The sequence below is a fragment of the Musa acuminata genome, chromosome BXJ2-8 (assembly GCF_036884655.1).
Source record: "Musa acuminata AAA Group cultivar baxijiao chromosome BXJ2-8, Cavendish_Baxijiao_AAA, whole genome shotgun sequence".
In the NCBI taxonomy this organism is placed as follows: Eukaryota; Viridiplantae; Streptophyta; class Magnoliopsida; order Zingiberales; family Musaceae; genus Musa; species Musa acuminata.
The window spans coordinates 12521856-12541878 of NC_088345.1; the positions used below are offsets into that span (position 1 = coordinate 12521856).

Below are 20023 nucleotides of genomic sequence, written 5' to 3' on the forward strand. Positions count from 1 at the left end.
GATGCGGCAGAAGACCAGCAACAATCTATGCTAGCAACTAAAGGAAAAGCCTGAATGTACACGGATAAAGACATCGTTCCATAGTTCATTATACTCCATCAGAAAAAGGTCGAAATCAGGGAACGTATGAAATCAGGGAACATCGTGTGTAGGAGAACCTGGAAAGATTCAGATTTGCATGTTTTGCTCGAACGTTTACCGCAATACCTGTTGCTATGGAAAATGCATCTGATACAACTGTTGAAACGAGAATAGACGGAAAAATCACTATGGAAATTGCCGAAATATTCAGCTTTGCTGCTCTCCCACCATTTTGTTGCTTCAGTCTTCTGTGGCATCTCCTGTACCATCATCGCTGCTCTTTGGTTCTTCCTGTGACCACAAGTAAGGTAGCTTCGGTATCATCAAGCAGGATTTTGATATCTATTTACAGATTCTGTAGAACGCTGAGGAATTTCTAGTGAAAACATGATTTCCATTTTATCTTACTTGTACAGAAGCATGGAAGCTGCTGAGTTGTTCTACGAAGAACAGAGAGAAGCCAAGGAGAGTGCCAATTAGTGATGTCCCGACTGCTAGAATTGAGAATGTTTCCACCATCGGCAACATGCTGCTCCACCTTACGCTGACACAACAAATCGATCAGAGATGAACTATCTCCATGGGCATATATTATCTATTCTGCAAACAGAGTCTAGCCATGCATGCACATGGACTATGCTCATGTGATTACGTCTAAGCCATACCTTATGAGCAATCAATAGCATGGGATCAATGGCATCCAAATTGGAGGAGATTCCAAGTGCGATACTTTTCCCACACCAGTAAAGAGATCAATGGCACGGTGCTGCCTAAAAGAATTGAGAACCTCACCCGTGCTAGATTGCCTCCGAGATATGCACAGATAACTGCAGGACGACGACGACGAAGAAGAAGAAGAAGAAGAAGAAGAAGCATCAGCAAGATTGTGGTTCACGTTCATCACTAACTGTTTAATTGCTTTGCAACCCTTAGCAGTAGTATTCAGTACCAGGTGGTCTGTGGCGCCTTCGCCCAATCTGAGGAGGTTACTGAGACCGTCCCACCACCAAAGGAGACAGACATGGCCTCGATCAGTACCAGTAAACCTTTGGTTAGTGCCATTCCAGCATTAGTGAGAAGAAGATCTCAACTGTAGTAGCCATTTAGAGAGAGCGAAAGCAGCAGCCAAACCTATCATTGTGACGGTCAGCCATTGATTCACTTGGTCTGTGATGGTCATGCCACCGACCAGTATGGGCAGTGCCACGAGGAGCGTGAAGAGGTTGCAAGGTGGAAGCAGGGAGGCCGATCAAGTGAGAGAGAACTTCCCCTGACTTGGAGGTGTAGGCCACCACACAAGTGTAGCGCAAGAAGAGGTAGGCGACAGTGGCCAAGTTCCCTCCCCAGACGCCCAGTGTCTCCTGAGCCATTGTTCTGAGGGACACAACTTCCAAGTCATCCCCTGTTTCCTCAACTCAATGTTTACTTCGGCTAGCAAAAGGGATTCGATCACCAGGACCACCCATCACAGGATTATGGATATCGCACTTGGAATGAATCCCTGCATTAGGACATGACGGATGAGAAAAAGCATATGCTTTCTAGACCTTTCAGAGAGAGAGAGAGAAGCATATACCGCAGGAGAAGTTTTTTCTAGTAGAGCAAGTATTCCAGAACCGATGCTGGTTCCGACGATCCAGGAGACCGCACCGAGCATGGTTCCCTTCTTCCCTGCACCTTCTGGATCAGGTGAGTGCAGGGGCTCATCGTCCGAGGTCGACCCGGCCTTGGCCGCCGTGGGTAGCGTCTAATGGCTCCTGATCTGTACTTTCTTGCAACGCCGTCTCATTGCCCAAACACAAGGAAATGGCATGTCAGAGACGAGAGAAGGAACGTACTGATTTGGGATGGTGCTGCAGAGTGCTGTGGCGTGTCGACTCATTGGTGCTCCAAATGAGCATGCGATGGCTCTGGTTCTGTGAAAGATTAGGCTCTTTGAGCAGGAAGGCATTCTCAGTCCCTGAGCAAGCGATCGAGAGTTCAGGGGAGGAGAATGTTTGTGGAGGGAATCTGCTGTGAAGCGTCGAAGGAACCAAAAAAATTGTAGAGAATCGAAGGAATAAATGAGTGGCTGTGGAAGAATCTTCACGGTATTGTTGATGATGAGATGAGTGGCTGGAATTGCTCACGTTTTGTACCATTAGATTCTGATGGAAAAAGCTTGTTCAGATCAATCGTGTCTCCGGCACTGCCTGCCAATGGAAGAAGAGGACATGAGAGCAGAGGTTTTCAAGAAGGAAGATCTTCAGGTTGACGCTCGCTTCCTCACGTGTTGAGCGAGGTAGTGACGACCGCCAAAGGAGGGTATTCCGACACCAAAGAGTCCGTCTTTGCATCATCTCCGGCCTCTTCGGCATTGACGTTGAGTCTAAAATTATATATATATATATATATATATATATATATATATATATATATATATATATATATATATATATATATATATATATATATATATATATATATATATATATACCCTCATAAGGTCTTAATAAGTAATTAAGAGGATCTTTCCTTTCTATTGGTCAATAATTATAATCAAAATTTAATCAAATTTATAATATATCAATTTTTTCACTTTGCTCATTAATTGATAAGATATAAAATATTAAAATAAAAATAAATAAATAAAATATATTTAAAATAATTTTATTTAATTGAATTCTAAAATTTTGAAAATTTTTTATATATACGCACGAATTTTATAAAATAAGTCAATTAGTCCAATAAACATAATACCACATTAAGCTTGACTATCAATGCAAGCCATAGTGATTGTTTATCATCAATATTTTATTTTCTTTTATGTACCATAATATTATTAATTTTTCATAATATAGTTCAAAATGATCCCTATAATTTATCTTATTAAATCAATCTTATTATCATATTCAATTATAATATGTATTTACATAAATATGAACATAATAGTAAAAATAAATAACTTTAATTATGTAAATAAAAAAGTCAATTATAATATCTATTAAACATTCATTATCATATCTTTTATTGATTGCTCATAAATTTAATCATAAAAATATATTTTTCAAACACTCTAGATTGTATATTATAAGTGAATAGATTAATAATCAATACAATGGAACTCAAATTTTTAATTGATATTAATTATTTCTAGATTTTTTTTTATCATCAAGTATTTTATATCATAATACACTGCCAAAGTATTCATCATTCTTAGAGAAGAAAACTATTGCGATATATCACAAAATATCTTAAATTACTTGGTAATTGAGTTTGACTATATCAATTACCTCAAAGTTTGATGAGATAAAATTTTATAGTCATAAAGCTTGATTAGTGACCTCAAAGTATACCACAAAATCAACTTTTATTAATAATAATATAATAATATATTACTTTATTTTTTTTCCTCTAAATTTTTCCTTCAACTAATAATTATAAAACATATAGAGTATCTCATACTATTTAGATAATTTATAGAATCAACATCTGAAATAGGATCATTTCAAGCTATTCTAATTTCATATATATGAGCATATAATCTTTCGTCTATTTTAGATATCTTATTATTTTCTTTATAATATTTTAATATTTTATTTCTATATAACTCTAATTATATATCAAATATTTAGATTAAAAATTGATATTTGATTAGGTATAGACTTGAGCATATAATAGACTTCTAACTATACGTACATAATAATTTTTTATCTAATTATTTTTTAAGTTATTTAAAAAATACTTGTTTTGATTGAATATGTCATTTGTTGAATAAAGTTACACACTAAATCTCTCAAAGACTTGGTCAATATATTATTTTTAAGATGCTATACTAATTGTTAAGATCTATCTTTGAATTTATCTATGTTAATAACATAAGATATCTTCTTCATATCAATCATTTTAAAATTCTTAGTGAGAAATTTTTTAATTTGATGCAATAAACTAAGATCATTGCCGGTAAACAAAATATTATCCAGACCAATATAATAAACTACTTCCATTAGCCTTTAGATATAAAATTTGATCATTGGTATTTTTCTTAAATTAAAAAATAATGATATTATAAAACTTTACACACCATTGTTTGAAGGCTTATTTAATGTCATAAATTGACTTTCTAAATTTACATACTAATTTTTATATTTTTATTTTCTATATAAATTATTTAGGTTAATTCATATAAATCTATATCCTAAAATATCTTATTATGATCGATGCATTCTTTATAAGTAAAATCTTTAACCACAAGTCTGACTTTTATATTATTCGATGTTATCCTTTGAATCATATTTATATAATAATTTTTTTATAGTTTTTGAGCAATTAAAAAAATTTTCAAACACCATTTTGGTCTATTGATTTCAACTCTTATTTTATTACATTATATATTTTTTTTAAATCATTACTTTTCATAATTTATTAAAACAATGAGGGATCCTTTTAATTGGTATATCATAATATGATTCTGATATATATACTATATATAATAAAAACTAACAAATCTTCTTTTCCCTTTGAGATCTTTTCAAAATTATCGATTGTGGTTGTTCTATAAGATCGATGATATCAACATTACGTGGAAGTTTATCATCAATATTATTTTATTATTCACTCTCAATAATTCTTTTAGTGATTCAAGGAATAACAATCTCTCAAAAATAATAAATGGGTATAAACCTATATCTCATTAATATTAAGATTAGATTTCAAGATTTTTACTTCTACTAATTCGCTATTTTCTAGGAATCCTACGTTATTAGATTCAACTATCCTTATACTATGATTAAGATAACAAAATCTATATTCCTTTAAATTTTTCTAGATCAATAATAAAATATCAAAAAATAGTTCTTGAATCCAATTTCTGTGAATTAAATATACTTATCTTAGTAGAACAATCCTAAATATGTAAATATCTCAAGTTAGGTTTCTTGTTAATGCATAACTCAAAGGAAGTTGATGAAATTGACTTACTAGGATCACCGTTCAAGATATATATAATTGTCCTTAGAGTTTCTCCTCAATTCGAGCAGAGAAGAATAACATATTATACTCCTAACCATATTCACAAGAGTATATTTTACATTTCAGCAATTTCATTCTATTATGGTACATCTTGTAAAATATACTAAGCATAAATATCTTATTTTTCTAAGAATCTAACAAAAAGGGTCAGAAGTATAATCGAGCTTATCATATATGTCATAAAAAATTATCATAAAATTTATCACTTTTATTTAATTATCTCTTGACTTTATTTATGTATACCTAAATGTATCAATAATATAAGACCTTAAATAGTCATATCTCAATAGGTAATACATAAAAGTACTAAAATATTTCTTTCTCTATTAAAACAAGAAACATGAAGTGACCTATAGATGCAATTATATACAATCTTAGGGAGTTTATGATATGTTTCATTCCAAATTACAAGATTGTTGTAAACTCAAGATTAATATTTATTTCGTATAAACCATCATATAGAATTTAAAAATTAATTTTTATGAAAACATAACTATATTGGATTTACAACTATCAAAAGAAAAAAAATATTCTGATAATTCTAAATAAAGAACCTAAATTTCTAAAATTATAGGAATATAATATCATATTAATCATCTCTATGCATTAGTGATAAATACAATTTCTATTACTATCATTTTAAATAATTCCCTATTATGATGAATATTTCATACTCTTTTGGTTCCCATATAAAAATGAATATCTATTATTAGTAACATAAGTTAAAGCATTAGTATCAATTGTCATGCCCTCCGAATCGATAATATTAAAATTTTTTTCATAAACTAATTCAGGATCCAAACTAACATTTGAGGGTACTGAGAAACATTCAAATATCAATCACATTTATAAAACCTATGCAGTTTATAATCATACACCACGTTACTCGACAATTCATATTTATGAAAACCCAAGCTAATTTAACAAAATATTAACCTCACTTATAAATCCACAAGCTAAACAATTTATACAATCAGATCTCAAATCATTTACCACAAGTTCATATTATCGTAAACTAAACATTCCAAAATTCCAAACGTGAGAGGTCGTTTATGCTAGTCATAGGTGCATAGTAAGTCAATCACATTAGTGATGGCATGTGTGACTTGATACGAAATCATTTTTTGCTTATTATATTTTGGCATTTATCACTTTATTGTTGGGAAATCATGGGGGGCGACATCATATGCGCAGCGGAAGAACAAGAAAACAAAAATCCCCGATTCCCAAAAAGATGTTCGTCGTCGTGCGAAGATTGGTGCGCAAAAAATCCGCAAAACACAAAACTGCGTATAGAGATTGTGTTACCTAGGGAGATCGTATATCCCTGTTTCCTTGCAGATCCTTAGGAGAGGGTGAAGGAGGTCAAGCGTCCTCCTCTCTAGCGGTGATCCACACAGCAGGGTTGCGACGACGCTCCTCAAAACTCCAGGCCTACTCTGAGGTGGAGAGGGGGAGGAGAATAGGAAGGGCAAGCAAAGACTCTAGCCTATGAGGCTGTGAATCCCTCCTATTTATAGAGATCCCGTGTCAAACCCTAATGGGTCCTTCCCTAGTGGGTATTGGATCTGCATCCAATAAGACAAGGGCTTCGTCGGATATCTCATATCCGAACCTCTACTCATCGCAATGCCTACCATATGTGTGTGACCCTCTAGGCTCAATATCGAGCTGGCCGTGAGTCATACCTATCAGAACTCCTTCTAACTCAGTTAATTATTATCTCTGTAATAATTCACTCGACTCATTGACTACGGACGTACTAGGCCACTACGCCGTAGTCCCCAGACGATACAGGGGAATCCAATCCATTGGACCTGTCTGTCCTCAGTTACCATGTACCTATAGTCCCTCATCCATCTAATATCCCAGAGACCGTATATCGAGCATGGTGCTGTCAGACCCATACGGTTTCTACTCGAGTCTTGCTCTAATCGGATTCTCCCGGAGAACTCTTTCTCTCTCAACCCGAATGACCCTGGCCAGGGATTTGTCTGAGCAAGAATACATGGGATATTCCTCTCATGACGCCGAGAGTGGATGATCCTCTGTCGACACTCAATAGCCCTCGTAAGGTCGACTACCACTCCCAATAACCAGCTGTACTAGATCTGGGACAGCCAAACCTATAAGTCTGGTATCAAAGAGTGGAGCACTCATACAGGACATCCTTGGTGTCTCAAGTCTAAGGACCAGATACACCACTAGGACTACGAAATCGCTGTCTGACAATAAGGCATCATCAACCATCCAGCATTCCGTAAGCGGATCAATCAGTGAACTCATTCTCCAATGAGCACCTGTACTGTATCCCTAGTGTCCCTACACGAGCAGCTATGAGACCAGCTGCATCCATCATATGGACGGGTATACAACACACCAATCTATCCGGTTATCACGATGTCCGTCTCGAGTAACCTATGACCGGGATTATTTAGGATATGTGTTTAAAGGTGAATCGATCTCATTATCGTGATCTCATCACGATCCGATTCCTATTGCACAAATCCAAGGACATCACAATATATATATATGCACATATGCAATAGTTATAAAGTGATATACGCCAAAATATAATAAGCAAAAAGATTCTGTATCAAGTCACACGTCCCATCACTCACGTGATTGGCTTGCTGGGCACCTATGACTAGCATTTATATTAACTATTGCATATATGCATATATATATTGTGATATCCTTGGATCTGTGCAATGGGAATCGGATCGTGATGAGATCACGATAATGAGATCGATTCACCTTTAAACACAGATCATAAATAATCCCGGTTATAGGTTACTCGAGAGGGACATCATGATAACCAGACAGACTGGTGTGCTGTATACTCATCCATATGATGGATGTAGTTGGTCTCATAGCTGCTCGTGTGGGGACACTAGGGATACAGGTGCTCATTGGAGAATGAGTTCACTGATTGATCCGCTTACGGAATGCTGGATGGTTGATGATGCCTTATTGTTAGATAGTAATTCCGCAGTCCTAGTGGTGTATCTGGTTCCTTAGACTTGAGACACTAAGGATATCTTGTATGAGTGTTCCACTCTTTGATACCAGACTTATAGGTTTGGCAGTCCCAGATCTAGTACAACTGGTCACTAGGAGTGACAGTCAACCTTACGAAGGCTATTGAGTGTCGATAGAGGATCATCCGCTCTTAGCATCATAAGAGGAATATCTTATTTGTTCTTGCTTCGATAAATCCCTGGCCAGGGTCATTCGGGTTGAGAGAGAAAGTGTTCTCCGGGAGAATTCGATTAGAGCGAGACTCGAGTAGAAACCGTATGAGTCTGACAGCACTATGCTCGATGTACGATCTCTGTGATATTAAATGGATAAGGGACAATAAGTATATTATAACCGAGGACAGACAGATCCAATGGATTGGATTCCCCTGTATCGTTTGGGGACTACGGCATAGTGGCCTAGTACGTTTGTAGTCGATGAGTCGAGTGAATTATTATAGAGATAATAATTCACTAAGTTACAAGGAGTTCTGATAGGTATGACTCACGGCCAACTCGATATTAGGCCTAGAGGGTCACACATATATGGTAGACATTGCGATGAGTAGAGGTTCGGATATAAGATATCCGTCGGAGCCCCTATTTTATTGGATATCTAATAAGCCCATGAATTATTGGATCCCATGGACGAGATCAAATAAGAGCTCATGAGAGATTATTGGATAGAGATCCACTAATTTAAAAGGCTTGGGTAATTGGATGCAAATCCAATACCCACTAGGGGTGGATCCATTAGGTTTTGACAAAGGACCTCTATAAATAGGAGAGATTCAAAGCCTCATAGGCTAGAGCTTTTGCTTGCCTCTCCTATTCTCCTTCCCCTCTCCACCTTAGAGTAGGCCTCGAGTTTTGAGGAGCGTCGTCGCAGCCCTACTGTGTGGATCACCGCTAGAGAGGAGGACGTTTGACCTCCTTCACCTCTCCTAAAGATCTGCAAGGAAACAAGGATATACGATCTCTCTAGGTAACACAATATACTATATACGCAGTTTTAAGTTTCGTGGATTTTGTGCACCAATCTTTGCACGACGACGAACATCTCTTTGGGAATAGGGGATTTTGTTTTTCTTGTTCTTCCACTACGCATGTGATGTCGCCCCCAAGATTTTCCAACAGTGGTATCAGAGCTAGGTTGTTCAAGTGAAAGATTGGTTTTGAACTGCGTGTGTTGTGTTTTGGAGAAGCTTTTGACGTCAAAATCGTTGACGCAAAAGCGAGAAAGGACAGCAAATGTTGCTGCCCTTACTGCTGTCGTAGATGCAAGCACTGCCATCTGCGTGCAAGTAGGCCGCTTGCAGCGGCAACCATAAGGCAGGCCGCGTGCGGCCAGGCCCCTGCGCGTGGGCACTGCGCCCACACGCAAGGGCGGCACCTGCGTGTGCTGAACCCACGGGCAAAGGCGCCTGCAGCTGCTTCTCCGCGGGGTGAGGCGCCGCAGGGCAACTGCACCTGCCGTCGCTGCTCCCGCGGGCGAAACCCCCCGCAGGGGCGGCCGCCCGGCAGGGCAACACCGCCTGCGAGCGTTGCCTCGTGGGACGAACCGCCCGCGGAGGTGGTGGTGCCGCCAACGGGCGTGTCGCCCGTAGGCGAGGGCAGCGCCCCGCCCTCCACCGCACATGCCATCGCCAGCAGGGTGGCGGTGGTGGCAACAGCAAAGGGGAGTATGGCATTAGGGCATACTTGGGCAAAAAGATAGTTTTGCCCTTGAGAATTTGAGAAATTCCAATTTCTATCGTTTGTTTGAATTATGAAAATACCCTTAGAAATTCAAAAATTTCCTATATATCCCTGATTTCAGAAAAATATTAATTAATTAAAAATTTTAGTTGATTATTATTTTTATCATTATCTAGTAGTCCTACATGATGATGATTATTTATATATGTGATGTATGATGTGTGGACAGATGATCATGGACCGTGTGATGTGTGTACTTATGATTATTATTATTGGGGCCTGCAAGCCTTCATTAAATTTCTTGTTTATTGTCGGGCTTGCGTGCCTAATGATTAAGTTGTAATCACATGAGGAGGCGCAGCGGGAGCGTGGATGCGATAGCGAGACCCACGAGATGAACGATTACGATGCATAGAGATGCATCGAGATGTCGACGGAACTAACGAGGATGAGATGGAGGATCACATGGCATGAAGATGTACCATTGCGTACATAGATATTGATGTGAGTGATCAGGCCTATTGGCTCGATCAGGCCTATTGGCTCGGGTCTGATCACAATAGGTTGTGGTCCATGATTATCTAGTATGATTGCTAATACACATACTAGATATGTATATATATTTACATGCGATGTAGATATATATTAAATATGTATATGTGTGATATGTCATATTAGGAGACCAAATCATACAAACCTCTCTCTTTATAATATTAAGTCGGTAAACGTGAGGTAATTAAATTGACCCACGTGGCCTTCCATCGTTATAGGTAGGAACCAATTCCCGGTGTAGGTTGAGTTGGTCGAGTCCCTCGAGGGTATATCATCAAATCAGACTAATCTTGTAACGAAGATGTTGACTTAACCAAGCATCATGGTTGGTCGAGTCCCTCGAGACCATAGTGATTCGAAGGCCGAATAGGACGGGAATCACAAGGAGTTGTGATCGGCAAGAGTTACCTACTTTTTGGGCTTAGTGTGATTGGTCGAGTCCCTCGAGGTTACACTAAGACGCTGATTGGATCCTGATCCCCACTAGAAGTCTGCTGGAGACTTTCGTTTCACGTGCTGAGGATATCGCGTGACTCGCTAGTAAAATAGTGGGAGCATATTAAAATAGAAGTCCATATCTTGATAGTTTATTTTGTTAGGATCGGAGCGGCACTAAGAGGGGGGGGGGGTGAATTAGTGCAGCGGATTAAAATTTTGGTTTCGACAAATCTTTTGATACGATAAAAACCGAACTCGAAAAGCTTAACTTGAACGCGTGTTCGTAAAGGTGTGCAGCAAAGGTAATGAGGAAATAAAGCACGTAAGAAGGTTTGCAGTAATGTAAATAGCAATAAGAAAATGCAACCCAGAGATCACACCAATTTTAAAGTGGTTCGGTCAAATGACCTACATCCACTTACGAGGCCCTCTTCGATGAGGCTCCCACCTTCCACTAGCAAATCTCTTAAAGGAGAGGACAAACACCCCTCTTACAACATTTTACAAGCGGTTCACACTCTTACAAATTTTCAGCAAGAAAGAAGGAGGTGAACACTCTAGCAAATTGAAAACAAGACTTGCTAAGACTTTTCTAAGACCTTTCTCTCAATCAATTGCTTCTCAAAAGTTGTAATCTCAGTTGAGAATTGAGGGGTATTTATAGGCCTAAGAGGATTCAAATTTGGGCTCCAAAATTTGAATTCTCTTTGGTTCCCGATGCTGGCGGTGCCACCGCCTATCAGTGTCTGACACTGACAGTGTACTAGCGGTGCCACCGCCTATCAGTGTCTGACACTGACAGTGTACTAGCGGTGCCACCGCCTGGCTCTCGGGTGCTGGGCAGTGCCATCGCCCAACCAAGTGGTGCCACCGCCTGGCTCTCGGGTGCTGGACGGTGCCACCGCCCAGTCTAGTGGTGCCACCGCCAGACCCTTCGGTTCACTGGTTGGGCTTTAAGTTCAGCCTAAACCAAGTCTAATTTTGGGCCCAGTTGGCCTCTAACCAGGATATAGGATTATCTTTTAATCCTAATCCTAATTACATGTGAACTACGTAACTAAAAACATCCAAAGCAAGTTTTCAACCACGAACGTCGAGTCTTATTCCGGCGAGCTTTCCGACGAACTTCCGGCGGACTTTCGATATGCCCTCGGATTTCTTCCGACGAACTCCCAGTAGACTCCCGATCTTATGACGACTTCAACGAGTAGCCGAGCCTTCTCGGTGATCTCCGCGAACCTCCGACGATCTCTTCGGCGAACTTCCGAAAGTTCCTGATTTCTTCTCGGTTGGTTCCGGCAGCATTCCAACGATTCTTCGGACTCTTAAACGTCCATCGAACTTGACTCCGGTATTCTTGCTTTATGTTTTCTGGTTATCGTAGTTAATCATGCACACTTAACTCAATAATATGGATTAGATCAATTAACCCATCAATTGATTTTATCATCAAAATATGAGATTCAACAATCTCCCCCTTTTTGATGATGACAATTAATTGATGACGGAGTTAAACATAACTCCCCCTATCTATATGCCATATTATGAGAAGATAAAAACACTTGAATTCTATCCCATTGAATTCAAGCATAAACCGATAAGTTCTAACCATTGAACTTATCGTTATTCTCATTAAGCATAAGTAAATACGAAACTTCGATGAAAATTATTTTCAAGTCGAATGATAAGGGACGATTTTTACTACGACAAGAGATAAAGATTTTCAACATGAATTTCATGATATAGATGTAAGGCATGCTTTCAATATGATTAATCAATCTTGCGATATTCTCAAATATTTTGCAAGGCATATAAGACATTCATATCACACAAGCTTTTGCAATTCATATAAGTCATGCTATCAAAATGGTATAAGTCATCACTTTTCTCTCCCTTTGTCATCAACAAAAAGGAGATAGACTTTGAAGCACACAATTTGTGATCATAAAATCATTAGAGAAAGAATTCAGCATTAAGATTAATCATTCAAATTTGCTAAAAAATATTTATCCAGAATTCATCTAAAAAAATCAGCATTCATTTAGAAAAAAAATCAGCATATATCCAGAATTTTAAAAATACATCTAAAAAGAATGTTCAGTTTTCGTTCAAAAGATGACAAGCTTCGAACTTGATATTAAGAGTAAACATAACAGAATAAAAAGATACATCAATTAATCCTTAGGAGGTAATCCATAGTGCTGATACATAACATCTATTTTTTAATTCATTTGTCGTAGTTCCTTCAAAATTTAAATTTGCTAGAGTCGCCCGTCAAAGCCCAATTCGCCGTTTCACCTTTGGAAGTTCTTGATTCATCCTTGGGTGCCCTCCTCTTCTTTGGCCTCTTTCTCCATTCAGGTTCATTGTTTATTTTAGATTTTTGTTTAATGAACTTATTAAGATTTAGTGTTCGAAGTTCAAATTCATCATTGTCCTCATCACTTGAGTCATTGCTCACGTGTTATTCATTTATCTGGAGTTCCAAATCCTTCCTATTCTTTGGAAGATGGTTCAAGTGTTCATCGGGTTCAAAATGTTCCAAAAGTGTCATTTCATAGGTCATTAATGACCCGATTAATTCTTCTAATGGAAAATCATTTAAATTTTTTGTCTCTTGTATCGCAGTTATTTTAGAATCCCAACTTTTTGGAAAGGATCTTAAGATCTTGCTTACGAGATCAAAATTCGAAAAAGATTTACCAAGAACTCTTAGATTATTGATGACATCTGTGAAACATGTGTACATATCGCCTATACTCTGGCTTGGTTGTATTAAAAAAAGCTCAAAAATATGCAATAAAATGTTAACTTTCGAGTCTTTAAGTTACTAGTTCCCTCGTGCGTGATTTCAAGTGTTCGCCAAATATAAAATCCCGTTTCACACGTAAAAATCCGATTGAACTCATTTTTGTCCAAAGCGCAAAATAAGGCATTCATAGCCTTTGCGTTTAAAGAAAAATACTTCTTCTCCAAATCCGACCATTCGTTCATCGGTTTAGAGGGAAGTTGAAAACCGTTTTCAACAATATTCTATAAATCCAAATTCATAGAAATAAAAAAAACTCTCATTCGAGTTTTCCAATAAGTGTAATCCAATCCGCTAAACAACGGTGGACGAACAACCAATAAGCCCTCTTGAAAGCCATGAAGAGCCATTTCTCTTGGGTGTAAATCCGAAATGAGAAATACTCGGCTCTGATACCAATTGTTAGGATCGGAGCGACACTAAGAGGCGGGGGGCGGGGGGGGGGGGGGGGGGGGGGCGGGGTGGTGGTGGGGGTGAATTAGTGCAGCGGATTAAAACTCGTAAGTTTAAAAACGATTTCGTAAATGCGTAGAGATTTCAATTCGTCAATGACTTGGAGAAAGTAGCTCGAGTAAAGTGAAAAGATGAAAACCAAAAGCTTGCTGCTATGTAAATAATGGTTTCAAAAATGTAAGAACTCACACATTCAAGGAACGCACCAATTTAAAGTGGTTCGGTCAAAATGACCTACATCCACTTACGAAGCCTTCTCCAATGAGGCTCCCAACTTCCACTAGCAAATCACTTTGAAGGGGAAGGACAAATACCCCTCTTACAACCTTTTACAAGTGGTTCACACTCTTACAAATTTTCAAAGAGAAAGAGGGAGGTGAACACTCACGCTATTGAAAACAAAAACTCGCTAAAGACTGTGCTAAGACTTTTATCTCAATCTCTTGCTTCTTAAAGGTTGTATTCTCGGCTAAGAATTGAGGGGTATTTATAGGCCCTAAGAGGATTCAAATTTAGGCTCCAAATTTTGAATTCTCTTGGGTTTCCGAGGTTGGCGGTGCCACCGCCTATCAGTGTCTGACACTGATAGTGTACTGGCGGTGCCACCGCCCAGTCCAGTGGTGCCACCGCTCGGTTCTTGGGTTCTGGGCGGTGCCACCGCCTACACTATTTCAGCTCACTGGTTGGGCTACAAACTTGGCCCAAACCAGTCCGAACTCGGGCCCAATTGGCCGCTACTTATGTTGTAGGATTAACACCTAATCTTAACCCTAATTAATGTGCTAACTATAAATTTAAAGACATTTCCTAAGCTATTACAAAGTCCACAAGTCAAGACTTCTTTCGGCGAGCTTCCGACGAACTTCCGGCGAACTCTCGGAAACCATTCTACAGACTCCCGGCAAGCTCCTAGACTTCACGATTTGATCTTGGCAAGTTCCAACGAGCTTCTTCGGCAAGCTCCGATCCTTCTTGGCGAGCTCCGCGAACTTCCAACGAACCTTCTGGCGAGCTTTCGAAAAACCCTTCGGCAAGCTCCCTACTCATTCTCGGCTAGTTCCGGCAACATTCCCGATGAACCTTTGGACTTCCGTCGAACTCCCGAACTTGCAACGAATCCTTCGTGCTTGATTCCGACACTTTGTTTCGCTTTATATCTTCATCGTTATCATAGTTAATCCTGCACACACAAGCCAAAACTCTACTCCGATCTAGACAATTATTACCTTGCGAATTGACATTCTATTGCTCGGCACGTCATTGGTTGGCGCTTCGTCCGATTCTTCAGCGCATCATCCTCTCTTGCGGCTTATTGCCCAATCAGTGGTCGACCTCCGCAACCCCAATATCCTTGGCGCAATTCCGCTCTCCTTGGCCTGATGCCTAACGTCCGAAGCCTTCTGTCGTCCAATATACTGATGTGATCTCCTCCGGTGCAACGTCAATTCCTCCTGCGTCAACTGTCTAATCCTGATCGAGTAGACCTGCATCACTCAAAATGTAGTTAAACATCTAAACACAATCAATTAGTTTCATCATAAAAATCCAAGATTCAACAATAGGCTTGATATAGCACATGCTCTGAGTGTCACGAGCAGGTATCAAGCGGATCCAGGCTTGGAGCACTGGAAAACAGTAAAGTATATCCTTAAGTACTTGAGAAGGACTAAGGATATTTTACTAGTCTATAGAGATAGTAGCCTCAAGGTTGAAGGCTACACAAACTCGAGTTTTCAGTCTAATATCGATGATAACAAGTCGAATTCAGGGTATGTGTATACCTTGAATGGAGGAGCAATATACTGGAAGAGTTCCAAGCAAGATACTACTGTTGACTCGACCACAGAGGCGGAGTAAATTGCTGCATCAGATGCAGCAAAGGAGAGAGTCTGGGTGAAGAAGTTCATCACAGATTTGGGAGTCATGCCGGATAGCGAGGAGCCGATTTCCTTATATTGCGACAACAACAGGGCAATTGCTCAAGCGAAGAAACTCATGTCTCATCAGAAATCTAAGCATGTTCTGAGGAGGTTCCACCTTGATAGGGAAAATAATGGTGACATGATGTGCCACGACGACAGTCCCACCTGGGCACCACGCTGCCCGATGAGGAAGGCAATAACGCTGACTAGACCCGCGCTGACGACACCCGCTGTCAAGCAACGACTTCCGACCCCGCACACTTGACCATGGCTAGGCAGGACAACGACCGACCCCCGCCCATACCCTGCGGTGATCCGGTCCTCCACGCAACGCCAACGACTGTGTCAGACGCCATCAGAGGTACGATCCTGCTCCTACGGGCAGTCACGTCAGGTAACGTTAAACTCATCTATAAATACCCCAAAGCTCTGAACAAAGAGAAAGGGGAGGGAACACACGGAGGTTTCTCCTCCTCCTAAATCCCCTCCACGTCTTTCGCTAACTGGATCGTCGGAGGGGTCGGGTCGAGCACCCCGACCCGACCTTTGTGCAGGCGCGAGGCCTTCGGAGATCACCGCCTTCGGAGATCCAGCGGGCTCGAGGAGCGCCCCCACGGAGATCACCGCCTTCCGGACCCGAACCAAGCCGCGACGGCCCCGAGGCCACGGCTAAAAAGTTACTTACCGTAACATTTTGGCGCTAGAATGAGGGCCCCGGAATGTCGACTGATCAGCGGATCCACCTTGGCGAACCCCCGGCTACAGGGTCGCGCCCGGTCGAGACCCCAGGGGATCATCCCCCGCGGGAGGAGCTCCGAGAAGAGCGCCCCGCTACGACTTCGGAGCGATACTGGCGGTTGTTCAATGACCCGGGCTTGTCGCCGCCCGACATTCCCATCGGCCCGCCCTCCGTTTTGCCCGAGGCCTTCCATGATCTCGCCCACCAAGTACGGGCACTAGCGGGCGTGGTGCAGACTATCGTCCCGCTTATCCCCCGGCCGACGCCCCCGCGAGCAGACCGGCCTTTGCAACAACGAGAGCTCGCCCCTCGGACACACGCACCGCTCCCCGGGGTTCCTCCGTCGCCTCGAAACCAGACGGCCCAGCTCGGAGACCGGGAGGCCGTAGACGCGTCGAGTCGCCCCGAGCCTGAGCGGCCGTCCGCGAACTCGACCAACGTCCTCCAAACCCAGCTGCATCTCTTCAATCAACGTCTTAACGAGGTGCAACAAGAAATTTGCAGGTCAAAAGGGGAGCCCGGAGCGGACGGATACCAAGGGTCTCCGTTCGCCCCCGAAGTACAAGATCAGGCCATCCCGCCACACTTTCGACTCCCATCCCTAGACGCCTATGACGGCGCCACCGACCCCGCGGATCACGTAGCCGCGTTCCGTGCCCAAATGGCGCTATATGGAACCTCCGATGCCTTGATGTGCAGGGCATTCCCAATGACTTTGAGGGGACCGGCCCGCGCGTGGTACGACAACCTCAAGGCTGGAACCATCTCTTCCTTCGACCAGCTCGCTCGGGACTTCGAACTCAACTTCCTCGCCTACGCCCGCCCGAAGCCGTCCGTGGCGTTACTCCTCGGACTCAACCAAAAGGAGGATGAGTCCCTCTCCCACTTCTTGAACCGTTTTACAACGCAGATCCGAGGGCTCTCGGACGCTCATCCTTCTCTATTGATGCAGGCATTCATGATAGGCTTGCGCCCCTCCAGGTTCTTCTGGTCCCTAGTAGAGCAACCCCCCACGACTGTACCCGAGATGCTCCAACGGGCGAGCCAGTTCGTCGCCGCAGAAGCATGGATGGCCGGGAGACCCGGGGGACACAGAGGGACCAAGCCAGAGCCGCCCCGACAGCAACAACCCGCAACATCTCGGCGTAGGGTGGATCGACCCGACCCGCCGATTCCAAGGCCCCCTCTCCCAGCCTTGAATTCGTCCCGAACGGATATATTCCTTCATATAAGAGAGAAGGGACTGCTCAAAGAACCTTACCCGATGAGAAATCCCCGGGCGTTGGCGGACCAATCAAAGTACTGTCGCTTCCACCGGCAACGTGGGCACGACACTGAACAATGTTGGGAATTGAAGAGACAGATCGAGGAACTCATCCGTAGGGGGCACCTCGACCAGTACCTCCGCCCAGACAAGGAACCTTCGCCACGCCCGGAAGGTCCCATCGAGCGACACATCGACGTAATAACGGGCGGCCCCGCGTCCGATGGGGATTCCATGGCCAGAAAGAAGGCGTACTCTCGAGCCGCCTCAACCGAAGCTCCCAGATACGCGCCCGGACCCAGCGTCACCTTCCCGGCCAGGACATATGAACAGGCCGAGCACGACGATGCGCTCGTGATATCAGCCAGAGTCGCCAATGCGTAGGTAAAAAGAATCATGGTCGATACCGGGAGCTCGGCCGACATACTATACTTCGACGCCTTCCAGAAGCTCGGCCTATCCAGAGATAGCATGAAGCCGGTATCCTCGGCGCTCACCGGGTTCACCGGTGATTCAATCTCACCACTGGGGGCGATCACTCTGCCCCTAACCTTGGGAGCCCCGCCGAGGTCAAAGACAGCGATGACCACCTTCTTGGTAATCGACCTCCCCGCCGCGTACAACGCCATCCTCGGTCGGCCGACCCTCAACAAAATCAGAGCTGTCGTCTCGACCTACTACCAAACCGTGAAGTTCCCAACCCATGCTGGGATCGGAGAGATCGCAGGAAGCCCTCGAGAATCCCGGCGCTGCTACCTGACCGCCGTCTCGTTACCCAAGAAGGCCAGGATCGAATCACCATTGGCAGACCCCCGGGAAATATAGAAGCTAGCCCCCCACCTCGAGCCAAGGGGGACCACAGTCGCTGTGCCGCTGCTAGAAGATCACTCGGAACGGACGATTGGGGTTGGGTCAGAACTGCCCGAGCAAGAACGAGGACAACTCGTTGGCCTCCTACAAAAGAACGCTGATATCTTCGCTTGGTCGCCCTTCGACATGAGAGGCGTTGACCCGGAAATCGCCCTACATCACCTCAGTATCTCACCCGACGCTCGTCCGGTAAAACAAAAACTAAGGCGACAAGCCCCAGAACGGCAAGTAGTCGTGCGAGAAGAAGTGACTCGCCTCTTGGAGGCGGGCTTCATAAAAGAAGCCGGATACCCGCAATGGCTATCCAATGTAGTCCTCGTCAAGAATGTTAGGATCAAGAGCACTAAGAGGGGGGGGGGTGAATTAGTGCAGCGGAAATCTTATAATAATTTAAAAACAAAAAGCTGCGTTCGTTCAAAAACGATTATGATGCAAAAGCAAATTCTCAGTTTGTATCTAAGTGCAGTTTGCGTCTAAGCGCAGATTGCGTCTAAGCGCAGTTTTGCGTCTAAGCGCAGATTGCGTCTAAGCGCAGTTTTGCGTCTAAGCGCAGTTTTGCGTCTAAGCGCAGTTTTGCGTCTAAATGCAGATTTACGTCTAAACGCAGATTTACGTCTAAACGCAGTTTTACGTCTAAACGTAGTTTTACGTCTAAACGCAGATTTACGTCTAAACGCAGTTTTACGTCTAAACGCAGTTTTACGTCTAAACGCAGATTTACGTCTAAACGCAGTTTTACGTCTAAACGCAGTTTTACGTCTAGACGCAGATTTACGTCTAAACTTTGAAACTCGTTTGTATATTCGCAAAAGGCAGTATGCAGTTGAAATCAAGACGTAAACGTAAACTGAAATCTGATGATTGAGCGAAGAAATCCGATTTACGTCCGAATGCAGTTTTACGTCTAAATGTTGAAACTCGTTCGTAAAATCATAGAGGACAGATTGTAGTTATTAATAGGATTAAAATGTAAGCGTAAACTGCAAGGAAGCTCGTTCGTAAAAGCGCAGAAAACAGTTCTGCAGAATCAAACGTAAACGTAAACTGTAATGTACGAAAATACAAGTTTACGTCTGAATGCAGATTTGGAAGAACAGCACTTAGAACTTGTTCGTGAAAGCGCAGAGAGCAGTAGTGATGAGGGAGGTTTGCAGTAATGATAAAGTG

The 20023-nt window shown here is 42.1% G+C and overlaps 1 protein-coding gene and 1 pseudogene across 2 annotated transcripts; one reads left to right on the forward strand and one right to left on the reverse strand.

Moving 5' to 3' along the window:
* Window positions 1-151: 151 nt before the first annotated feature.
* LOC135620365 (uncharacterized) lies at window positions 152-9755 on the reverse strand (annotated as a pseudogene). Its single transcript, XR_010489696.1, has 9 exons — window positions 9524-9755; window positions 2211-2273; window positions 1920-2041; window positions 1658-1828; window positions 1213-1582; window positions 1031-1127; window positions 747-908; window positions 490-625; window positions 152-372 (listed from the first exon to the last, which is right to left on the reverse strand). The product of XR_010489696.1 is annotated as an uncharacterized LOC135620365 (transcript).
* Window positions 9756-16702: 6947 nt separating this feature from the next.
* Window positions 16703-18370, forward strand: LOC135620366 (uncharacterized). The gene has a single exon (XM_065123299.1). The coding sequence runs from the start codon at window positions 16703-16705 to the stop codon at window positions 18368-18370; it is 1668 nt and encodes a 555-aa protein (XP_064979371.1).
* Window positions 18371-20023: the final 1653 nt, after the last annotated feature.

What these genes read in the sequence shown, in the direction of transcription:
- LOC135620366 (XM_065123299.1), top strand. Translation starts at nt 16,703, where the DNA reads ATGTCGACTGATCAGCGGATCCACCTTGGCGAACCCCCGGCTACAGGG.